This window comes from Ranitomeya variabilis, chromosome 5, assembly GCF_051348905.1.
Source record: "Ranitomeya variabilis isolate aRanVar5 chromosome 5, aRanVar5.hap1, whole genome shotgun sequence".
NCBI lineage: Eukaryota > Metazoa > Chordata > Amphibia > Anura > Dendrobatidae > Ranitomeya > Ranitomeya variabilis.
Window position 1 is genome coordinate 43,091,742 of NC_135236.1, and position 20,837 is coordinate 43,112,578.

Genomic DNA, 20,837 nt, shown 5'->3' on the forward strand with positions numbered 1-20,837 from the left:
TGATCTGCAGGGTAATTATAGGACTGTAGTGATGATAATCTGCAGGGTAATTATAGGACTGTAGTGATGCTCTGCAGGGTAATTATAGGACTGTAGTGATGATCTGCAGGGTAATTATAGGACTGTAGTGATGATGATCTGCAGGGTAATTATAGGACTGTAGTGCTGATGCTCTGTAGGGTAATTATAGGACTGTAGTGATGATCTGCAGGGTAATTATAGGACTGTAGTGATGATGATCTGCTGGGTAATTATAGGACTGTAGTGATGATCTGCATGGTAATTATAGGACTGTAGTGATCATCTGCAGGGGTAATTATAGGACTGTAGTGATGATGATCTGCAGGGTAATTATAGGACTGTAGTGCTGATGCTCTGTAGGGTAATTATAGGACTGTAGTGATGATGCTCTGCAGGGTAATTATAGGACTGTAGTGATGATAATCTGCAGGGTAATTATAGGACTGTAGTGAGGATCTGCAGGGTAATTATAGGACTGTAGTGATGATCTGCAGGGTAATTATAGGACTGTAGTGATGATGATCTGCTGGGTAATTATAGGACTGTAGTGATGATCTGCAGGGTAATTATAGGACTGTAGTGATGAAGCTCTGCAGGGTAATTATAGGACTGTAGTGATGATGATCTGCAGGGTAATTATAGGACTGTAGTGATGATGCTCTGTAGGGTAATTATAGGACTGTAGTGATGATCTGCAGGGTAATTATAGGACTGTAGTGATGATGCTCTGCAGGGTAATTATAGGACTGTAGTGATGATCTGCAGGGTAATTATAGGACTGTAGTGATGATCTGCAGGGTAATTATAGGACTGTAGTGATGATGATCTGCAGGGTAATTATAGGACTGTAGTGCTGATGCTCTGTAGGGTAATTATAGGACTGTAGTGATGATGCTCTGCAGGGTAATTATAGGACTGTAGTGATGATAATCTGCAGGGTAATTATAGGACTGTAGTGATGCTCTGCAGGGTAATTATAGGACTGTAGTGATGATCTGCAGGGGTAATTATAGGACTGTAGTGATGTTGCTCTGCAGGGTAATTATAGGACTGTAGTGATGATCTGCAGGGTAATTATAGGACTGTAGTGATGATCTGCAGGGTAATTATAGGACTGTAGTGATGATGATCTGCAGGGTAATTATAGGACTGTAGTGATGATCTGCAGGGTAATTATAGGACTGTAGTGATGATCTGCAGGGTAATTATAGGACTGTAGTGATGATGATCTGCAGGGTAATTATAGGACTGTAGTTATGATGCTCTGCAAGGTAATTATAGGACTGTAGTGATGATCTGCAGGGTAATTATAGGACTGTAGTGATGATGCTCTGCAGGGTAATTATAGGACTGTAGTGATGATGCTCTGCAGGGTAATCATAGGACTGTAGTGATGATCTGCAGGGTAATTATAGGACTGTAGTGATGATCTGCAGGGTAATTATAGGACTGTAGTGATGATGCTCTGCAGGGTAATTATAGGACTGTAGTGATGATCTGCAGGGGTAATTATAGGACTGTAGTGATGTTGCTCTGCAGGGTAATTATAGGACTGTAGTGATGATCTGCAGGGTAATTATAGGACTGTAGTGATGATCTGCAGGGTAATCATAGGACTGTAGTGATGATGATCTGCAGGGTAATTATAGGACTGTAGTGATGATGCTCTGCAGGGTAATTATAGGACTGTAGTGATGATCTGCAGGGTAATTATAGGACTGTAGTGATGATGATCTGCAGGGTAATTATAGGACTGTAGTTATGATGCTCTGCAAGGTAATTATAGGACTGTAGTGATGATCTGCAGGGTAATTATAGGACTGTAGTGATGATGCTCTGCAGGGTAATTATAGGACTGTAGTGATGATGCTCTGCAGGGTAATCATAAGACTGTAGTGATGATCTGCAGGGTAATTATAGGACTGTAGTGATGATGCTCTGCAGGGTAATTATAGGACTGTAGTGATGATCTGCAGGGGTAATTATAGGACTGTAGTGATGATGCTCTGCAGGGTAATTATAGGACTGTAGTGATGATGCTCTGCAGGGTAATTATAGGACTGTAGTGATGCTCTGCAGGGTAATTATAGGACTGTAGTGAGGATCTGCAGGGTAATTATAGGACTGTAGTGATGATGATCTGCAGGGTAATTATAGGACTGTAGTGATGATGCTCTGCAGGGTAATTATAGGACTGTAGTGATGATGATCTGCAGGGTAATTATAGGACTGTAGTGATGATCTGCAGGGTAATTATGGGACTGTAGTGATGATGCTCTGCAGGGTAAATATAGGACTGTAGTGATGATGCTCTGCAGGGTAATTATAGGACTGTAGTGATGATCTGCAGGGTAATTATAGGACTGTAGTGATGATGATCTGCAGGATAATTATAGGACTGTAGTGATGATGCTCTGTAGGGTAATTATAGGACTGTAGTGATGATGCTCTGCAGGGTAATTATAGGACTGTAGTGATGATGATCTGCAGGGTAATTATAGGACTGTTATGAGGATCTGCAGGGTAATTATAGGACTGTAGTGAGGATCTGCAGGGTAATTATAGGACTGTAGTGATGCTCTGCAGGGTAATTATAGGACTGTAGTGAGGATCTGTAGGTAATTATAGGACTGTAGTGATGCTCTGCAGGGTAATTATAGGACTGTAGTGAGGATCTGCAGGGTAATTATAGGACTGTAGGATGATGCTCTGCAGGGTAATTATAGGACTGTAGGATGATGCTCTGCAGGGTAATTATAGGACTGTAGTGATGATCTGCAGGGTAATTATAGGACTGTAGTGATGATGCTCTGCAGGGTAATTATAGGACTGTAGTGATGATGCTCTGCAGGGTAATTATAGGACTGTAGTGATGATGATCTGCAGGGTAATTATAGGACTGTAGTGATGATGATCTGCAGGGTAATTATAGGACTGTAGTGATGATGATCTGCAGGGTAATTATAGGACTGTAGTGATGATGCTCTGCAGGGTAATTATAGGACTGTAGTAATGATGATCTGCAGGGTAATTATAGGACTGTAGTGATGCTCTGCAGGGTAATTATAGGACTGTAGTGATGATGCTCTGCAGGGTAATTATAGGACTGTAGTGATGATCTGCAGGGGTAATTATAGGACTGTAGTGATGATGCTCTGCAGGGTTATTATAGGACTGTAGTGATGATCCGCAGGGTAATTATAGGACTGTAGTGATGCTCTGCAGGGTAATTATAGGACTGTAGTGATGATGCTCTGCAGGGTAATTATAGGACTGTAGTAATGATGATCTGCAGGGGTAATTATAGGACTGTATTGATGATCTGCAGGGTAATTATAGGACTGTAGTGATGATGATCTGCAGGGTAATTATAGGACTGTAGTGATGATCTGCAGGGTAATTATAGGACTGTAGTGATGATCTGCAGGGTAATTATAGGACTGTAGTGATGATCTGCAGGGGTAATTATAGGACTGTAGTGATGATGCCCTGCAGGATAATTATAGGACTGTAGGATGATGCTCTGCAGGGTAATTATAGGACTGTAGTGATGATGATCTGCAGGGTAATTATAGGACTGTAGTGATGATGATCTGTAGGGTAATTATAGGACTGTAGTGATGATCTGCAGGGTAATTATAGGACTGTAGGATGATGCTCTGCAGCGTAATTATAGGACTGTAGTGATGATCTGCAGGGTAATTATAGGACTGTAGTGATGATGATCTGCAGGGTAATTATAGGACTGTAGTGATGAAGCTCTGCAGGGTAATTATAGGACTGTAGGATGATGATCTGCAGGGTAATTATAGGACTGTAGTAATGATCTGCAGGGTAATTATAGGACTGTAGTCATGATGCTCTGCAGGGTAATTATAGGACTGTAGTGATGATGATCTGCAGGGTAATTATAGGACTGTAGTGATGATCTGCAGGGTAATTATAGGACTGTAGGATGATGATCTGCAGGGTAATTATAGGACTGTAGTGATGATCTGCAGGGTAATTATAGGACTGTAGGATGATGATCTGCAGGGTAATTATAGGACTGTAGGATGATGATCTGCAGGGTAATTATAGGACTGTAGGATGATGATCTGCAGGGTAATTATAGGACTGTAGTGAGGATCTGCAGGGTAATTATAGGACTGTAGTGAGGATCTGCAGGGTAATTATAGGACTGTAGTGATGCTCTGCAGGGTAATTTTAGGACTGTAGTGATGATCTGCAGGGTAATTATAGGACTGTAGGATGATGATCTGCAGGGTAATTATAGGACTGTAGGATGATGATCTGCAGGGTAATTATAGGACTGTAGTAAGGATCCGCAGGGTAATTATAGGACTGTAGTGAGAATCTGCAGGGTAATTATAGGACTGTAGTGATGATCTGCAGGGTAATTATAGGACTGTAGGATGATGATCTGCAGGGTAATTTTAGGACTGTAGTGATGATCTGCAGGGGTAATTATAGGACTGTAGTGATGATCTGCAGGGTAATTTTAGGACTGTAGGATGATGATCTGTAGGGTAATTATAGGACTGTAGTGATGATCTGTAGGGTAATTATAGGACTGTAGTGAGGATCTGCAGGGTAATTATAGGACTAGGATGATGCTCTGCAGGGTAATTATAGGACTGTAGGATGATGCTCTGCACAGATGGAGGTGACTGCTGTAGTACGGGCGGGTGCAGGGCGCTGTGTGACCTGCAGGGGGCAGAGCTGCAGGGCAGGGACCGTGTAGACAGCGGGGAGGTCCGGGCAGTGTGGCCGGGAAGCCTCCGTCCTGCCCTGGGCGCCGCCGTCACTGCCGCGCGGACACATCTCCACGTCCCGGGCAGGCGCCACAGGTGTCCGGCACACGAGACGCGGGGAGACTGAGGAAACAAGCCGCCCGACCGCCGGGACACGAGAGGACACAGAAGACGCAGACTTACCGCACAGCCGGGACCTGCGGCAGAGAAGAGCGCAGCGCAGGAGGCGACAAAAGTCAGAAAGTTGTAGGGAAGAAGATGGTGATCGTGCCGGTGATAGGGAGGATGAGGAGGAATGGCGCAGGAGGGAGAGAGGACGGGATTGTACAGAAGTGACTCATCCTGACTCATACACACCGGGGGCAGGAGACTGCATGGCTGCCGGTACTCACTGTAGTAATGTCGTACCGAGCAGGTGTATATGTGCCCTCACCCCTGTATGTAGCATAGTGACTGAGCAGGTGTGTATGTGCCCTCACCCCTGTATATAACATAGTGACTGAGCAGGTGTATATGTGCCCTCTCCCCTGTGTATAACATAGTGACTGAGCAGGTGTATATGTGCCCTCTCCCCTGTGTATAACATAGTGACTGAGCAGGTGTATATGTGCCCTCTCCCCTGTGTATAACATAGTGACTGAGCAGGTGTATATGTGCCCTCTCCCCTGTGTATAACATAGTGACTGAGCAGGTGTATATGTGCCCTCACCCCTGTGTGTAACATAGTGACCGAGCAGGTGTTTATTTGCCCTCTCCCCTGTGAATAACATAGTGACTGAGCAGGTGTATATGTTCCCTCACCCCTGTGAATAACATAGTGACTGAGCAGGTGTATACGTGCTCTCACCCCTGTGTATAACATAGTGACTGAGCAGGTGTATACGTGCCCTCACCCCTGTGTATAACATAGTGACCGAGCAGGTGTATATGTGCTCTCACCCCTGTGAATAACATAGTGACTGAGCAGGTGTATACGTGCTCTCACCCCTGTGTATAACATAGTGACTGAGCAGGTGTATACGTGCCCTCACCCCTGTGTATAACATAGTGACCGAGCAGGTGTATATGTGCTCTCACCACTGTGTATAACATAGTGACTGAGCAGGTGTTTATTTGCTTTCTCCCCTGTGAATAACATAGTGACTGAGCAGGTGTATATGTTCCCTCACCCCTGTGAATAACATAGTGACTGAGCAGGTGTATACGTGCTCTCACCCCTGTGTATAACATAGTGACTGAGCAGGTGTATATGTGCCCTCACCCCTGTGAATAACATAGTGACTGAGCAGGTGTATACGTGCTCTCACCCCTGTGTATAACATAGTGACTGAGCAGGTGTATACGTGCTCTCACCCCTGTGTATAACATAGTGACTGAGCAGGTGTATATGTGCCCTCGCCGCAGTGTATAACATAGTGACCGAGCAGGTGTATATATGAACTTACCCGAGTTCCAAAGACATACTGATAGGGAATTTAGATTGTGAGCCCCATCGGGGACAGCGATGATAATGTGTGCAACCTGTAAAGCGCTGCGGAATATGTTAGCGCTATATAAAAATAAAGATTATTATTATAGCACTAAGTGAGCAGGTGTATACGTGCCCTCACCCCTGTGTATAACAGCAGTGACTGAGTAGGTGTAGATGTGCCCTCACCTATGTGTATGATATAGTGAATGAGCAGGTGTATATGTGCCCTCACCCCTTTATATAAAGTAGCAATGACTGAGCAGGTGCATATGTGCCCTCACATCTGGCTGTTGCACAATGGAGACAGACGCAGTGCTGACGTTAGGAGCCTCATCATTCCATGACAATGAGGGAGAAAGGGATCAGTGATTCATATACATGTGTATATATATATGTGTGATTACAGGTTACTGCACTGCTGCATTCACCAACTGCTCCATACAGATAATTATCTGCCCTACGCATCTCTGAGAACTGGATGGAGGGGTGTCTACTATCAACCCTTGTATGTATCAGTCTCATATCTATCTATCTATCTATCTATCTATCTATCTATTATCTATCTATCTATCTATCTATCTGTCTATCTATCTATCATTCTACCTATCTATCTATCTATTATCTATCTATTATCTATCTATTATCTATCTATCTATCTATCTATCTATCTATCTATTATCTATCTATCTATTATCTATCTATCTATCTATCTATCTATTATCTATCTATCTATTATCTATCTATTATCTATCTATCTATTATCTATCTATTATCTATCTATTATCTATCTATCTATCTATCTATCTATCTATTATCTATCTATCTATCTATCTATCTATCTATCATTCTACCTATCTATCTATCTATCTATTATCTATCTATTTTCCATCTATCTATTATCTTTCTATCTATTTATTATCTATCTACTATCTATTTATCTGTTATCTATCTATCTATTATCTATCTATTTATCTATCTATCTATCTATCTATCTATCTATCTATCTATCATCTATCTATTATCTGTCTATCTATTATCTATATCTGTTATCTGTCTATTATCTATCTATCATCTATTATCTATCCATCTATTATCTATCTATCCATCTATTATCTATCTATCTATTATCTATCTATCTATCTATCTATCTATCTATCTATCTATCATCTATCTATCTATCTATCTATCTATCTATCTATCTATCTATCTATCTATTATCTATCCATCTATTATCTATCTATCTATTATCTATCTATCCATCTATTATCTATCTATCCATCTATTATCTATCTATCTATCTATCTATCTATCTATCTATCTATCTATTATCTATCCATGTATTACCTGTCTATTATCTATTATCTATCCATCTATTATCTATCTATGTATTATCTATCTATCTATCTATCTATTATCTATCTATCTATTATCTATCTATTATCTATCTATCTATTATCTATCTATGTATTATCTATCTATTATCTATCCATGTATTACCTGTCTATTATCTACGTGTCTCGTATCTCTCTCCATGACTGGACGGACACTGCCTGCATTGCTGGGGAGGGGGTCACCAGACATGTCGCTCTCCCTCTCCTCCATCCTCCAGAACATTGATGATAATAATATTGGGGTCTGGAGATTTTCAGGAAGCAGATGATTACATTGCGGGGACATTGCGGAGGTGATGCACGGACGGTCAGCGAGATCCTTTGTATGGCGGCTCGCCGGTCGTGTGTGCTCTGACGTAGGGCTGACAGTGAGACTACATGTTTGATGGCTCGTCTGCCGTGTGCGCGCTTACATAGGACTGCAGGTAAACATTTCACCGCATAATCTGTTGCTCGGAGCCATTCATGCTAGGAAGCTGAGGAGTTAAACAAGAAATGACAGCCCGCTGCGGGTGTGGGTCCCAATCTCAGCGCGGCTATAGGGGAGCAGAATGGAGACATGTACATCTCCCATAGGTGTCTGGATCTCCTCCAGCCAATCAGCTCCGTCCTGCAGCCTGGAGTAAATCTGGAAACGTTCATTGATGATTTTTTTTTTCCTTTCTCTCATCATTGACTCATTCATGTTTTCCTCTCTCATTCACCCCTCCTTCCTTCCCTTATCCATTCACTTGCCAGTCTGCCAGCCCCGCGCATGCCCCGTGCCGATCCCCCTCACCCCTGGCTAGGGTAGGATTCTTATGAATGAACATTGACGTCAGAGAGGGCAGAACCACTAGAGCTTGGCTAGGACACGTGACCAGGGGCTGGGTGGGTATTTAAAGCGGCCGCCGCTGTCCCCGGTGCTGAATACCGCACAGAGACAACACACTGAAGACTACAAAGAGACAGAGAGGGAGGGAGAGAGACCAAACAGAGACTGCCGAGAACAAGTGAGACATGATCGAATGCATGAGAATGGCGGGGTGGGGGGCAGGATGGCATGTCGCGACTAAATCGTAAGCCGTTGTATATGTGCGTAGGATAGACAGAATTCTATATATGTATACAACAACTAAGCGTAAAGCTAACCGGTAGCCCTTGTGCCATACAGTCCTCATCGGTGGCTTTGTGTAGATTTTTATGTACGCTCCTATAGGTGTGCCTCCTCTTTCCTAAAGTCAACTTTTGCCCGAACTCTCCCACGTGGACATTTTACCCCCCTCTTGTTTATACTGCTAGTTTTGCGCTCAGTTAATCCTACCGGGAATCGGTACGAGGTCTCGACTCCATACGGGGAGATGGGAAAAATTATACAGTTAATCCTCTTCATTTCCAAGTCGTACCGTATAGACTAGACCTCCCCGGTGCCAACTAAAGCTTGCCGAGCTTGCCAAGGAATTCTGATTGATAGCCAGACTTTAGAGGAGGGTTCTACGTGCAGGAAAAAAGATGATTTTTCTTAAGAATTTTAGGAAATATGGTACATGTACTATTTTTTGGGAGTTTTCTTTTAATGTTCGGTGATTTTATTCGTGATTGTTTTTTTGTTTTTTTTAATAGAAGTGACGCAAAGTGTTTAATCAGAGCAGAGAGGCTTAAATGCAATTAATGAATGAGGGGGCCAATGACGCATGAACTGACACATCTCGTTATAGCGAGAACATTACCCCCTCGCCTCCCCTTGCTCTTCAGATATTCACATACTGATGGATAAAGCTGCATGAACCGTGCTAGTGTCGGGCTAGAAAAGTTCCCCGATGTACGTCATGTCAAGTGCGAAAATGTATCGGCCGGCCGTGACTTATGTCGATAAATGTAAAAAAAGATGATGATATGATTTATTTGTCATTTGGAAGGGGAGATAAACGTCAGGTCTTGACTTTTTAATAGAGATCCAATGGGATCGGAGATGGGACCGATAGTGGTATTTAGGGTGAAAAAATGATGACGGCAACTAATCGAGAGAGAAGTAAAGGAAGACTGGAAATGGAATAGCAACAGGTAGAAAATAGCAACTCGGAAGGAGGCAGAAGGTAGAAACCAATTGAGAGAGACGTATCAACAATAGCATTGACGTAGGTTAAATAAGATGGACACTCCGGGAGTGGAAAGGAAAGTATGGGAGGAAAAAAAGGGATAGACAACTTTTGGACAGTGTGAGCTGAAGATAAATAATATATGACGAAGAGTGTCGGAAGCGATAGGAGTCATGGACCAAGAGGAGAACATAGGATGAAAAGGGGGCAAATATTTGGAGGACAATACAGACTTTGAGTCTATAGTGGACCAAGAAGAACATAGATGGTGGATCAAAGATGACGATGGTCATAGATGAAGAGCAAAAGAGGAATGTAGAGTAGAAGATGTGAAGATACATGACAAGAGGTAGACCAGGAGATGGGGAACATGGCAATGAGAGAGTTCGATATACTGGAAAATGACAATTCCTCAGAGGAATTCCTATACAAACCTACAGATAGATTAAGGGGTTAAATAGAAAAAGATATCACAGAGGGTGGTGAACGAGAATGGAAGAATGTGGAGGATGGAAGACGTAGGGATGGACCTAGCAGTGAAGAACTCGGAGAAAGACGTAGCGTAGGAGAAGGGTTCGATATATTATTGGGGAAAGGGAATAAAACAAAACATATACCCTGAGAAGTATGAGATTAATTTTGGGGACACCACTTGTGAAGCTTTTGGTGCTTCAGGCTGTTGACACAATATTGACATGTGCAGTTTTATAATGACTACGTCTGACTGCAAACTGCTACAGCCGGTGTATGCGGACATCTTCCACCCACACTAATAGACTCTTATGTTTTCCGTAGCTAATTACATTCCTGTGCATGGACGGGAAGAGCAGTGATGATAACTGTACATGTAGCTGTAGAATACAGAAAAAGCTGGAAACACAGAACATAGACTGGCCAATGATGGATAAAATAAGGATTTGAGAATGATAGGAATCAATATAGAACATGCAACTGATGGTGAACACTGCGCTGAGAGAAAGAAGAGACAAAGATCCCATGAATAGATTATACGTGTGACAGATTTATCTAAAATACAAAGAAGAAGAAATGTGAGGGATAGAGAAGAATGCAAGGATAGGGAGGTAGCGGTGGTGGCATCAAACGAAAGGCATGTAATGGGTTGCATACACACAAGTCAATATGGTGTTGGGATCAAAGATTGATGGCACCAACACAGCTGGAGGTGGAGAATACAGAGGTGGATGGAATGGAGAATACAGAGGTAGCTATAGCACAGGAGAATATGGATGACATTTAGCAACAGGGGAAAAGCGAACAAGTGAAAAATAACAAGACAGTGTAAAGGAGATGTTAAACTGGGAGATAAGTAAGTGATGGAGAACACATAGAAAGAGCAAGTGATGGAGAACACATAGGATGGACCCTGGATGGAGAAGACGTAGTACACATAGGAGATGAAGAACACGTAAGATAAGCAGATGATGAAGAACACGTAAATAAGTAATGGTTGGAGAATGCATAGGATGGGTAGGAGATGGAGGACACTCAGGATGAGCTGGAGATGAAGAATAGATGAATGCATTGGATGGGTAGGAGATCGAGGTCACCCAGGATGAACAGGGGATGAAGAATGCATTGGATGGGTAGGAGATCGAGGACACCCAGGATGAGCAGGGGATGAAGAATGCATCAGATGGGTAGGAGATCAAGGACACCCAGGATGAGCAGGGGATGAAGAATGTATCGGATGGGTAGGAGATGGAGGACACTCAGGATGAGCTGGGGATGAAGAATGCATTGGATGGGTAGGAGATGGAGGTAACCCACGATGAACAGGGGTGAAGAATGCATTGGATGGTTAGGAGATAGAGGACACCCAGGATGAGCTGGGGATGAAGAATGCATTGGATGGGTTGGAGATCGAGGACACCCAGGATGAGCTGGGGATGAAGAATGCATTGGATGGGTAGGAGATCGAGGACACCCAGGATGAGCTGGGGTGAAGAATGCATTGGATGGGTAGGAGATAGAGGACAGCCAGGATGAGCTGGGGATGAAGAATGCATTGGATGGGTTGGAGATCGAGGACACCCAGGATGAGCCGGGGATGAAGAATGCATTGGATGGGTAGGAGATCGAGGACACCCAGGATGAGCTGGGGATGAAGAATGCATTGGATGGGTAGGAGATCGAGGACACCCAGGATGAGCTGGGGTGAAGAATGCATTGGATGGGTAGGAGATCGAGGACACCCAGGATGAGCTGGGGTGAAGAATGCATTGGATGGGTAGGAGATAGAGGACACCCAGGATGAGCTGGGGATGAAGAATGCATTGGATGGGTAGGAGATAGAGGACACCCAGGATGAGCTGGGGATGAAGAATGCATTGGATGGGTAGGAGATAGAGGACACGCAGGATGAGCTGGGGATGAAGAATACATTGGATGGGTAGGAGATCGAGGACACCCAGGATGAGCTGGGGTGAAGAATGCATTGGATGGGTAGGAGATCAAGGACACCCAGGATGAGCTGGGGATGAAGAATGCATTGGATGGGTAGGAGATAGAGGACACCCAGGATGAGCAGGGGATGAAGACTGTATTGGATGGGTAGGAGATAGAGGACACCCAGGATGAGCTGGGGATGAAGAATGCATTGGATGGGTAGGAGATCAAGGACACCCAGGATGAGCTGGGGATGAAGAATGCATTGGATGGGTAGGAGATAGAGGACACCCAGGATGAGCTGGGGATGAAGAATGCATTGGATGGGTAGGAGATAGAGGACACCCAGGATGAGCTGGGGATGAAGAATGCATTGGATGGGTAGGAGATCGAGGACACCCAGGATGAGCTGGGGATGAAGAATGCATTGGATGGGTAGGAGATCGAGGACACCCAGGATGAGCTGGGGATGAAGAATGCATTAGATGGGTAGGTTTTGGGGAACATCTAGGATGAGCATAGGATGGAGAACTCATAACAGGTAGAATGGGCAGGGAATGGAAAATGTAGGAAATGAAGAACACATAGGATGGGCACGGGATGAAGAACATGTATGATGAGCAAGGGATTAAAAACAGGATGGGCATAAGATAAAAAGCAAGAAGACGGGCAAGGAATGTTGAACACATAGGAGATGGAGATCACATAGATAGGCAAGAGAGAGAACTCAGGCAGAAAGTGAAAACATAGGATGGGAAAAGGCATGAGTAGATGATAGAGAATATTTACAAAACAGATGTGGAACACATTCATTGGTAGAATATATAGAAAACATAGATGGACAGGAGATAAACATAGAAGATGGAAGACAGGTAGGCTAGATATATACAATGTCTATAGGCAGGATAAAGAAAACAGGCAGGAGATGTAAATCATGTAGATGAGTTAGAGAACACATAGATAGGCTCGAGATGAAGAACATGTAAGACGAAAAGGGGATGAAGAACATAGATGAGCAAGAGATGAAGAGTGTGTAGATATGTTGGAGGTTGGTAAGACAGAAGGACATGATATAGAGAACATAAATGGGTAAGATATGGAGAACATGTAGATAGGCAGAAGATGGAGAACATGTAATACAGGTAGATGAGCAGAAGATGGAGAAAACGAAGACAATAGAGCAGACGTAAAGATAAAAGATGAAGCACACAGATATTTAGGAGATACTGAACACGTAGATGGGTAAGTGATGAGGAATACGTAGAAGATGGAAAAAAATGTTCAGGGGCAAGTGTTAGAGAACATGTAGATAGGAAGGATGCGGAGAGCACGTAGACGGAAGTGAGTAAATACACAGATGGGCAGGAAATGGACAGCAAAGATACAGATAAAGGCAATCAACGAATGGTGTAAGGTTAAAATATGATAAACCAAAGAAAAAAACCTTGAAGATGACCTCATAAGACAGAACATAGAATATGTAGGTGGAAAATCTAAGACAGACAAGGTATGAAGGGAAAGGCCACATAAGGTAAGGAGAGACACAAGAAGCCAAATACACAGCAAGAAACTACTGATATACTGTATATAGTAGAGTATAACCGGTAGGTGAGACTTAGTCTATAAAAATCTAATTTTCATGCATTAGGTGTAACATCTTTATCACTTCAGAGAAGGTAGCTAGGTTCTTAAAAGTATCTGTAAAGCCATCGTCAGCAAACGGTTAATCCTCCGCTGATAATGGGTTTGAACGTGTTCCTTCCCCCTCCAGATAATGAATACAGCAGGGCATCCCCGTTGAGAGTAGTAGGAGAGGGGGAATCCTTCGTTCCAAGAGGTGGGCAAGGATTCGATATTGGTGGTTGGGGAATGGGGGACAACCTCCCACTCACACACATAATGATTCCTCCGCAGTGTCTGGTGCAGCATCCCCGTGTGTACAGAGGATGGGGGAAGGAAAGGGAGGAGGACCGCCAGCATCTTTATCCAAGGTTCCTATAGAAACTGCACACTGTGCAGATAAATTGTCTTCAGGACCAATGCGTTAGCCCTAGATGTGCTTTATAATGGCGTAATGGTACAGAAGGCATGGCAGGTCTATGTCGCAATCAGCACAATCTGGAGCTAAAGAGGTTGATTCAGATCAACAGTTAAAAGGATTGGAAGAAAGGGAGGAGGCAGAGGTTCTGTCAGGGAATCCCAGATTGTCAGACAGCGCTCAGTCATTGACACCGATCCAGAAGGATATTGTCTGAGAAGCTAGCAGCCAGGCATACCAGAGCAATATTTTCCAAAAAGGGTTTCACTAAATTCTTGAGGATAAGAAAACCGGAAAGAAAGTGATAGGCATGGAGAAAGCCACCTACCCTGTGAGCGAAAGAAACCTCTGATGTATAGTATAGGGCTAAAATGTATCCATGAATTGACCCCAAGAGGAAGAAAAATTCCCAGTAGATATGAAACATAGGTCCAAGGTAAGCCCAAGTCAATGATTAGCCTAATGTGAAGCTAATAGAGGGAGAGGAAGGTGTTAACTTACAGAGACCTGCAGTATTTCTTGAAGGGAGGGAGCCAGAGGGACCTGCAGAATTTTGTATCGGGAGGAGACACCTGCATGATTCTAGAAAGGGGGGTTTGGGAAAGACCTAAAGGATTTCCACAATGGAACTCCCTATTCTTTCCCCACCCCCGCACTCCCTCTCTCTCCCATGCAGACACATTCTGTCTTCCTCCATCTTCTTCTGTCTGCTCCTCTCTAACGCTCCCTCCCTCCAAAACCAGCACTGATACTTCCAGGAAGAGGTTGATCTCAACAATAAGCAAAAAATGGTGTAATTCTGTGATGACTTCACTAACCAATAAATACTCTATCTCTTTTTCTCTCCCTCCTTTCCATCTTCCATGCTCATCTTTTTTTTTTTGCTTCCATCTCCTTTATTTGTCTGATTTAATTATTAATTATATTCATATTTGTGTCAATTATGTTGCCCGTCTTTCAATTAAACACATTGCCTACTTTGCCTTTCCCCTGTTCATACAGAAATGTTCCCCGCACCCCCCTTCCTTCTCATCCTGACCCTTACCCTAATACATGCCCCCCTCTTTCATGCCATTCCTGTGACTGAAGAACAGAGACACCAGACCACCCATCGAACATTGCACAGTGAGGTTGCACACCCTACAGAACTTGAGGACCATCAAGATTCTCAGCCACCAGTTCAAAGCCAACATGTAAGAAGTGAAGCAACCCAAGAGAGATCAACCCATGATGTTCAGTCTCCATCCAGTTCTGATGATGAGGATGAGCTATTTAAGGACATTAGTCCCAAAGCACTAGCCGCTGTTCTCCTAAAGGCACTGAACCCAGATGATGGAGAGCAAACTCCTTCTACAGTATTCGAAAAAGTGCCCCCTACTGGCCAAGTGCTTGTAAAAGAAGAAATGCGTAAGGTGGATGAGGAAGACCAGACTGAAAGAGTAAGGAGTCGAACAAGAAGCTCTGACAAAGAAGAAACAATAAAAGAAGATGAGAAGATGGATGATGGAGAAGATATGGAAAGTGTAAAGTCATTGCTGCAGGAACTTGAAGCATTTGAGCCTCCAGCTAAAAAAGAACTAGATCCGCTGCAAGATAGCAGCCTCGAGAGGGAGGACCTGCAAAAGCTTAGAGAACTATTAGGCTTCGGAGAACAAACAGAAGAGGAAAAAAGAAGCCCTCTAAATTCTGTTCCACACACTTCTCAACAGTTGGATGAAGAAGAGGAAGAAGATGAAAAACTTGCAAGTGTTGCCCAAGACCTTCTACTCCAATATTTATTAAATGGAAGCGAAAATGATGATGAAGAAGCAGAGGAGGATGAAAAGGAGAATGAACAAGATTATCCAGTAGATGATTTTGTTGGTGGTCAACGACCATTGTTCGAAGACGAGGAAGAGGGAAACACACAAAGTAAAAGGTCAAATGATGATGATATAGAAGAAGTAGATCCACAAACTATTGATAAACTAATCGAGCTTTCCAGTCGCTTACATCTGCCAGCTGATGATGTAGTTGATATAATTAATGATGTGGAGAAGAGGAAGAGGAGAAGGATGAAGAAGAAGAAAGCAAGAGATGATTTTCTGGGACGAAGAGAAAGAATAAGGAACCCCCCACAATCATGGCCAGATACTGCTTACTACCCCAGAAGAAAGCTTGACCAACAGTCTAGTTGGAATAAAGTAGACACGAACTGGAAAAAGTCTTCTACACCATCCTGGAATAGGAACAGACTATCGGAGTCTACCTGGAAGAAGTTGTCCAACCCAATTTGGACTAAGCCTTCTAAATCCAACTGGAATAAGATTTCTGATCCAAGCTTGAACAGAGTATCAGAGCCAAGCTGGAATAAGGTATCTCAGCCAAGCTGGAATAAGGTATCTCAGCCAAGCTGGAATAAGGTTTCGGAGCCAAGCTGGAATAAGTTATCAGAGCCAAGCTGGAATAAAGTGTCAGAGCCAAACTGGAATAAGGTGTCCCAGTCAAGCTGGAATAAAGTGTCCCAGCCAAGCTGGAATAAAATATCTGAGCCAAGTTGGAATAAGGTGTCTGAGCCAAGCTGGAATAAGGTCTCAGAGCCAAGTTGGAATGAGAATCCTAAGGCTGGCTGGAATAAGGTACCTGAGTCAAGTTGGAATGAAGTGTCAAAGCCAAGCTGGGATAAAGTATCTGAGCCAAGCTGGAAGGTATCAGAACCAAGCTGGAATAAGGTCTCAGAGACAAATTGGAATAAAGTTTCCGAGCCAAACTGGAGCAATCTGCCAGACACAAAGTGGAACAAGATGCAGGAATCAAGCTGGAATAAGGCATCGCAACCAAGATGGATGAAAGCTATGGATCCATACACACGTAGATATCGTGCACGTCCAGCCCCTTACACTAACTACATCCTGCCTAGAACCTTCCAGAACCCTCCGAGATACTATTATAAGCCTCCTATCCCCCAGCCGAATGATTACTTTGACGATGACCAAGATAAGCAGGAGGAAATGGAGAACTATATTGAAAGGATCCTGCTGAACCATCCTGAGGTGTTCCAGTGATATAATCCCAGACCTAATCCCAGTCAAATATAATTTACGAAATTTGACCCAGTAAGAAAATCCAGTCCAGTTCCATTATATACAACTGAGAAAATAAATGGAAATACGACTCATTCACCTTCACTATTCTCAGTTGGCTCCATTTAGGCCAACGTTAGTAAACTCAGCATACAATAATTATTTACACATCTAGCAAGCTCTTCATTTGAGTGCCTAATAGTGTCAGTGTAATAACTGAATCCACAATAGCACCTTTGCTCTCCAGTATTGTTAGAAATCTATGTAAAGCTAACCCCACAAACTAGTCTACTGGTCCAATGCTCAACACGTTAACTTACGAGGAGTATGCCTAAAGTCTGGTAGTATCCAAGTATACGTGAGGATCTGGACTTGAGCTTGTGTTTTGGTTAGTTCCACAATCCCAAGTCAAAACATGGATTTTCCCAGCCTGGTTCAATAGAGTCTGTGTTTTGACAAAAATGTAACTATTGCACTATACAAAAGTTTCCTAATCTTGGAATTCATTAATATGTCCAAGAACAGGTAACACTAAGTATTTAACCCTTAGGATGATCTTAAGGAGACCCATATGTAAAATATAGAAGGTTTGTGATCTCTGCACAGTGAAGGCAGATATCTTAAGGCACGTTCTGCCTCATAAACATATATTTCCATAGAAGAGACAGGCCAGTTATAAGGACTGTTTTGACAAATGGTGCTGTCCCAGGTGCTGAAATAATCTATCAGCCTGTTGTCCCACTCTACCCACTTCTCCATAGTGATGTATAAGAGGTTGGCATAAAATCTCATAGAATGAAAAGAATCCTATATAACTATGTCAAAACCTTGGATGTTAATTGAGCCCAAGATATACCTGTCTCCACTGTCCGTAGGTGACAAATGCACTGAAAAGGTTCCTCTATCAACCTAAGGGTTAAACATTTAAACCATAGAAATTGGGAGGTAAAGTACAATCTCTCGTTATTGAGCACAATATTTGTAGTCCCATTAACCCCACAATACAGAAAAAAGTTTAAAAAAAAAGACAAAAAAATGATCTTGTACTTATGGGGTACATTGCCCCATCCCCCTCCGCTCCCGTCACAGTTCCCCCTCTTCTCCCGGACTAACTCTGGTTGCATGCCTCCTCTCCTCTCCATCCAGTGTCTTGGCTGCTGTAGCCTGTTCTGTGATGCTGTTGGTGTTCCTTGCTAATAAACGAGCTTTCTCTCTGCTCCACTTTGTACATATCATATGAATACTTTTGCTAAGGAAATAAAGCTAACTATTTTATTATGACTTATGGTTGTTATTTGGCCCGTGAAAACGTTGTGGGCCTGGGGGATGAAGAAAACATTTTGGGGTGGCCTCTACATGCAAACGTTCCTGTGTTATTACGGTAAGACGGAACCAATTTATTCCAACTAAAATTAATGAGAAATTAGACAAAAAAGTGTCCAGTTGGTGATTCATCCATATTAAGTATCTGTAGTCTCCTCAACCTCATGTAGACAAGTCTATCAATGGAGTCATACTGACATCCATGAACTGTGTTCTTCACCTAAAAGTCAATAGAGTTGTCTTAAGGACCCATATATTTAGACTCCATTGAGTGCTGTGATTTGTATTCTTCACAGAGAAGTCAATAGAATTTCCTTGAGAACCCATTTGTTTAAGACTCTGTTGACTTCTGTGATCCAGGCTTTTTACCTGAGTTGCCTTAAATTGACTTCTATAGATCAGTATTCACCACGTTTGTAATGGATGGATTTGTCTTAAGGATTTGCATTTTTTTAGACTCCGTTATCTTCTATGGGAAGACTTGGGAAGACATTTTCAGTGTTTTTGCCCATGATTACCAATGAGTATGAGTAACAGTGGTGCAGACAAATGGGAGCGATGAGGTCACAATAACACGAAGACTAAAGGTTCAGTAACATAAAAGGGCTGTATATGTGCGGGGTGGCACCGTAAAGGGTGCTAAGATCTGGCACCTCTTGGCACAGTTATATGGTTAGAATGAGCTACTTGGTTACCCCTGTTTCTACAGAAGAACCACATGACATGGAAATACTTAAGCTTTGAATTTGCCCCTTTGCCTCCTCAGAAGAAAAAGTTGAGTCAGATATAAGGGGGTAATAACTTGAGCTTTGACCTTATGCGATGACATGTGGTAGAGAGAATATATTAGAAGCTTGATCTTAATAGGTTTACAAGCACTTTAGATACTCAACGAGTCTCTCAAGAGGCACTTGGTTATTAATATAATCACACATTGGTAGCAAAAGTTAAGTGCCTAATAGCGTCAGCGAAATATCCAGTTAGCCATTTATGTACTGTAGCTTTCATCTTCAATGGATCTACATGAAGACACAAACTTCCTCCTACTCTACGCCTACATGTTCACCTACTACGAACATTCCAAAAAGGTTTCCGAGTTGAGTTTTCTTTTACAATAAGTAGTCATCCTCAAGCTGCCCTTTGGTTTTTCATTGCTACCTCCTTAGTACATAGAGTCGTTGATACATAAACACCTATGGATTCCTTGCCATAGTAAGTTTTTCCTCCAATGTGTGCATCATAAAAAGTAACACCATAGTGTCCTTCAAAGGACTTTTGTCTTCTGAGAAACAGCCTAAAACACAATGACACGGCTCTGGCTGATTTCACGTTTGGCAAATAGCATCCGTCTGGTAGAGTTTTTAGAATCCAGGGTGTGGTAGAAATCCAGGGTCTGGTTGAGTTATTGGATAGGTTCTTAAACCATTGGGAGACTGTCCAAAGATTACTCCTTGGAAAAGGCAGAAAGTGTTCTTGTAGGACACTATTGTGATCATGAAGTAGACATCTATTCTATGAATTATGTAGGCACATTCAAATAACAGATAATTTATATTAGGAGGACAATAGTGTACCTGGATGATGGTTTTCCCACCTTAGGTGATTATTAGTGGCAGTGGGTTTATGGTATGTTTGTGTGATTAAACACACCTATTTCTACTGATGATGGGATCCAAAAATGGTAATTCATTATTATTCATTTCTGACATAAATCTAATACCACTACCCTTGTCATTAAGGCATTAAATGAAAAGATGGAACTCATCAATGGACCCAAATCAAAGCAAAAACACGTCATCAATAAAACTAGTCCATGGAAGACTATTGGAACTCCACCAGGTGTCCTCTTGGAAGACAGTGGTCTCCTCCCACCAGCCCAGGAAGTGGTTGGCATGCGGTATATAGCACATATGGGACACATCCTGAGGTATACAGCACATATGGGACACAGCCTGAGGTATACAGCACATATGGGACACATCCTGAGGTATACAGCACATATGGGACACAGCCAGAGGTAAACAGCACATATGGGGCACATCCTGAGGTATACAGCACATATGGGACACATCCTGAGGTATACAACACATATGGGACACAGCCTGAGGTATACTGCACATATGGGGCACATCCTGAGGTATATAGCACATATGGGACACATCCTGAGGTATACAACACATATGGGACACAGCCTGAGGTATACTGCACATATGGGGCACATCCTGAGGTATATAGCACATATGGGACACATCCTGAGGTATACAGCACATATGGGACACAGCCTGAGGTATAC

At 42.8% G+C, this 20,837-nt stretch overlaps 1 protein-coding gene across 1 annotated transcript; it reads left to right on the forward strand.

Annotated features, from left to right (window-relative positions):
- Positions 1-8,496: 8,496 nt before the first annotated feature.
- Positions 8,497-18,496, forward strand: LOC143774303 (uncharacterized). The gene is made up of 2 exons (XM_077261750.1): positions 8,497-8,629; positions 15,162-18,496. The coding sequence occupies exon 2, from the start codon at positions 15,164-15,166 to the stop codon at positions 17,201-17,203; it is 2,040 nt and encodes a 679-aa protein (XP_077117865.1). The 5' UTR covers positions 8,497-8,629; positions 15,162-15,163; the 3' UTR covers positions 17,204-18,496.
- The last annotated feature ends 2,341 nt before the right edge of the window (positions 18,497-20,837 follow it).

Bases quoted from the DNA above. Each gene is read 5' to 3' on its own strand.
- LOC143774303 (XM_077261750.1), top strand. From the start codon at position 15,164: ATGTTCCCCGCACCCCCCTTCCTTCTCATCCTGACCCTTACCCTAATA.